Source organism: Phragmites australis, chromosome 6 (assembly GCF_958298935.1).
Source record: "Phragmites australis chromosome 6, lpPhrAust1.1, whole genome shotgun sequence".
Classification (NCBI taxonomy): Eukaryota; Viridiplantae; Streptophyta; class Magnoliopsida; order Poales; family Poaceae; genus Phragmites; species Phragmites australis.
The window spans coordinates 45,551,000-45,553,624 of NC_084926.1; the positions used below are offsets into that span (position 1 = coordinate 45,551,000).

The 2,625-nt window shown below is 48.7% G+C and overlaps 1 protein-coding gene across 1 annotated transcript; it reads left to right on the forward strand.

Moving 5' to 3' along the window:
* Positions 1-885: 885 nt before the first annotated feature.
* On the forward strand, positions 886-2,424 carry LOC133920743 (uncharacterized). Its single transcript, XM_062365336.1, has one exon. It carries the CDS (start codon positions 1,067-1,069, stop codon positions 2,126-2,128), a length of 1,062 nt encoding a protein of 353 aa, XP_062221320.1. The 5' UTR covers positions 886-1,066; the 3' UTR covers positions 2,129-2,424.
* Positions 2,425-2,625: the final 201 nt, after the last annotated feature.

The following is a 2,625-nucleotide window of genomic DNA, read 5'->3' on the forward strand; positions in this document are numbered from 1 at the left end:
TTCAGATAATAATTAGTTGCTTCATGTACAACACTTCATATTAGGGCTGTTAATTTCAGCTTCGATGTCTTTGAAGTTAATTTGTAGTACTCCTACCTCAGCTTGCTATGTAATATACAGAGAGAGTAAATTTCGCAAAACTATATTATGATCATTAAAACTATCTTAAAACTATATTTTTTCTCTTCTATTTTACAAAATCATATTTATTTTGTATCACTTGATCATAAAATTACACTTTTTTTAACTATCACAAAACTATATTTCTCCCTCATATTTCATAAAATCACACTTACTTTACATCACTTTATCAGAAAACTACATTTCTGTTACAGTAAACAGATCTGACTAAATGATGTCATGTTAACCCCCACTAACACCAATTTTTCATGCTTAGGAATTCAACTCACGTCAGATCGGTAACTTCCGAGAGAAGGATCCCAAAGATCACGTAGGATCTGCTAATTTGGCAAGCAATTGTGACATGGCGTAGTCGGCCATGTCAGCAAACGGTGAAGACTGAAGTTTGTAATTATAATGTGTGGGTCCATCTTACCAGATATGTTCACGGTCTTGTGATAAAGTGATGTAAAGTAAATGTGATTTTGTGAAATAGGAAAGGAAAAATGTAGTTTTGTGATAATTTTACGATATATATATATATATATATATATATATATATATATAGAGAGAGAGAGAGAGAGAGAGAGAGAGAGAGAGAGAGAGAGAGAGAGAGAGAGAGAGAGAGAGAGAGAGAGAGAGAAGCGAGCTACAATTTTATGCGTGGCACGAGCAACCTGCATGTCGTCGAGGCCCATGTGCCCCAAGTCTGGTTTCGGCCCAAGTCCAGCGGAGCCAACCCAACCCCCCAACGGCTATCTTCTCCGCTCGTCTTCTTCCCGGCTCGGCTGCCTCTTGGTTGGTTCCCCCGACGGACCAGACCAGACCAGACCGGTGGTCAAAACCCTAGCCTTCCCCGGTCAAACCTCGCCCCTCAGATCTCCGAATCGCGCCTCCGATTCATCTTCTCGCCACTCCAATCTATCCAATTCCAAGACCAATCCGGATGGGCAATGGGGCCGATGCTGCGTCCGCGTCGGGGAGGAGGTGCCCCAAGCACCCCTCGGAGCCGCCCTTCACCGGCTTCTGCTCCGCCTGCCTGCTCGACAGGCTCCACGCTATCAATCTAGTTGGTCTTCTAGCCTCCCCGCAGCCTCCTCCTTCCCTTGCCCCTCAGGAGCACCTACAGGGCCTGGACCTGGAGGAGGGAGAGGACCCGCTGCCTCCTTGTTCCACAGCGACATCGGGGAGGAGGACAGGAGCAGGGCGGACCACGCTCCTTCACCTCTTCCAGTTAGAGGACCAAGGAGCAAACCAGGAGGAGCCGGAGCAGAGCAAGGCGGCCCCCTCGACCAGCGGCGCCGACGGCCAAGATCCGCCTCCCTACCTGCAGCGCAAGCGATCCCTTCGTCAGTCCTGCAGCGATTGGATCGCCTGCTGCGACACCTCTGCCTCCGCCAACCACTCCTCCTGCCTCCCCTCCCGCCAGTCCTTGGAATTGGATGCCTCCTCCTCCACCATCTCCGCTGCTCCTCCTGCTCCTTGTACGACAAGCAATGGCGTTGCTGTGGCCGAGAGGAGGACGGAGAGCCTCAGGTGGAACCAAGTCTGGGCAATCAGGGGCTTCCTCGCCAGGCCTGCAGGCCATCTGCTCAACAGGTCCTTCTCCGAGTCCTCCAGGTCCAGGTACGCCCACCACCCGGGCAATGGCGCCATTGCAAGTTCCTCCTCATCACAGTCGCAAGGTATTCGCCTCAACGGCAGCCACTCCGTGTCTTCCACTGGGAATGGAATGGACTCTTCTGAGATATCACTCCCGGGTGATTCTGTTGGGCACGCTCATGTCCACCATTACCGGCCCCGGCTCAAGAACAGACTCCACTGGCTCCGCCGCAGCCGCAGCGTTCACTATTCGTCACCTACCAGCCTAGCAGATGCCGGTCTCACTCCTTTCAGAAGCAGAAGCAGCAGCACCAGGAGCACGGCAGACAAGACCCAACCAGTCAGGCGCCTCAACCTCAGCCTGTTTGCTGCTGGCTTCTTTGGCACCCAAAGACATCAACACTGATGGATGCTACTAGTTCTTTCCGCTGCCATACTAGCTAGCTAACTTTATGACAGCATGGCCGTTGAATCTGTATTTATAAGGTACCTAAAAATTGTATACTAGCATGGTCTCTGGTAAGTTGATAGTGCAGATAATTTTCCCCCGTTCTTTGTACTATGTCTATGTATGTTAAAAATAGAATAAATTGCTCAACTTAGATACTCCTAGTGCCATGTTCATTCCTCTCTGTCAATCTGTCATTCTGTCATGACTATTGAGCAAACTCTGCTGTGATTGAACAATTGTTACCAACTGAATTCATACTTGTCTGCTTACAATTGACTGTGGATGGAGTTTCCTAACTGATATGCATGTTATCTATTCCAGATTTAGATGTCATGAGCTTTTGGGCAAACATTCCGTGTAAACAGGTAAAGACCATGAATCTGGATAGACTCTAATTGGCTATGGACTTCAGCAGTTGTTTTTTTGCCTGGCTTCTTCTTCTTCTGTTTAGA

Bases quoted from the DNA above. Each gene is read 5' to 3' on its own strand.
- LOC133920743 (XM_062365336.1), top strand. From the start codon at position 1,067: ATGGGCAATGGGGCCGATGCTGCGTCCGCGTCGGGGAGGAGGTGCCCC.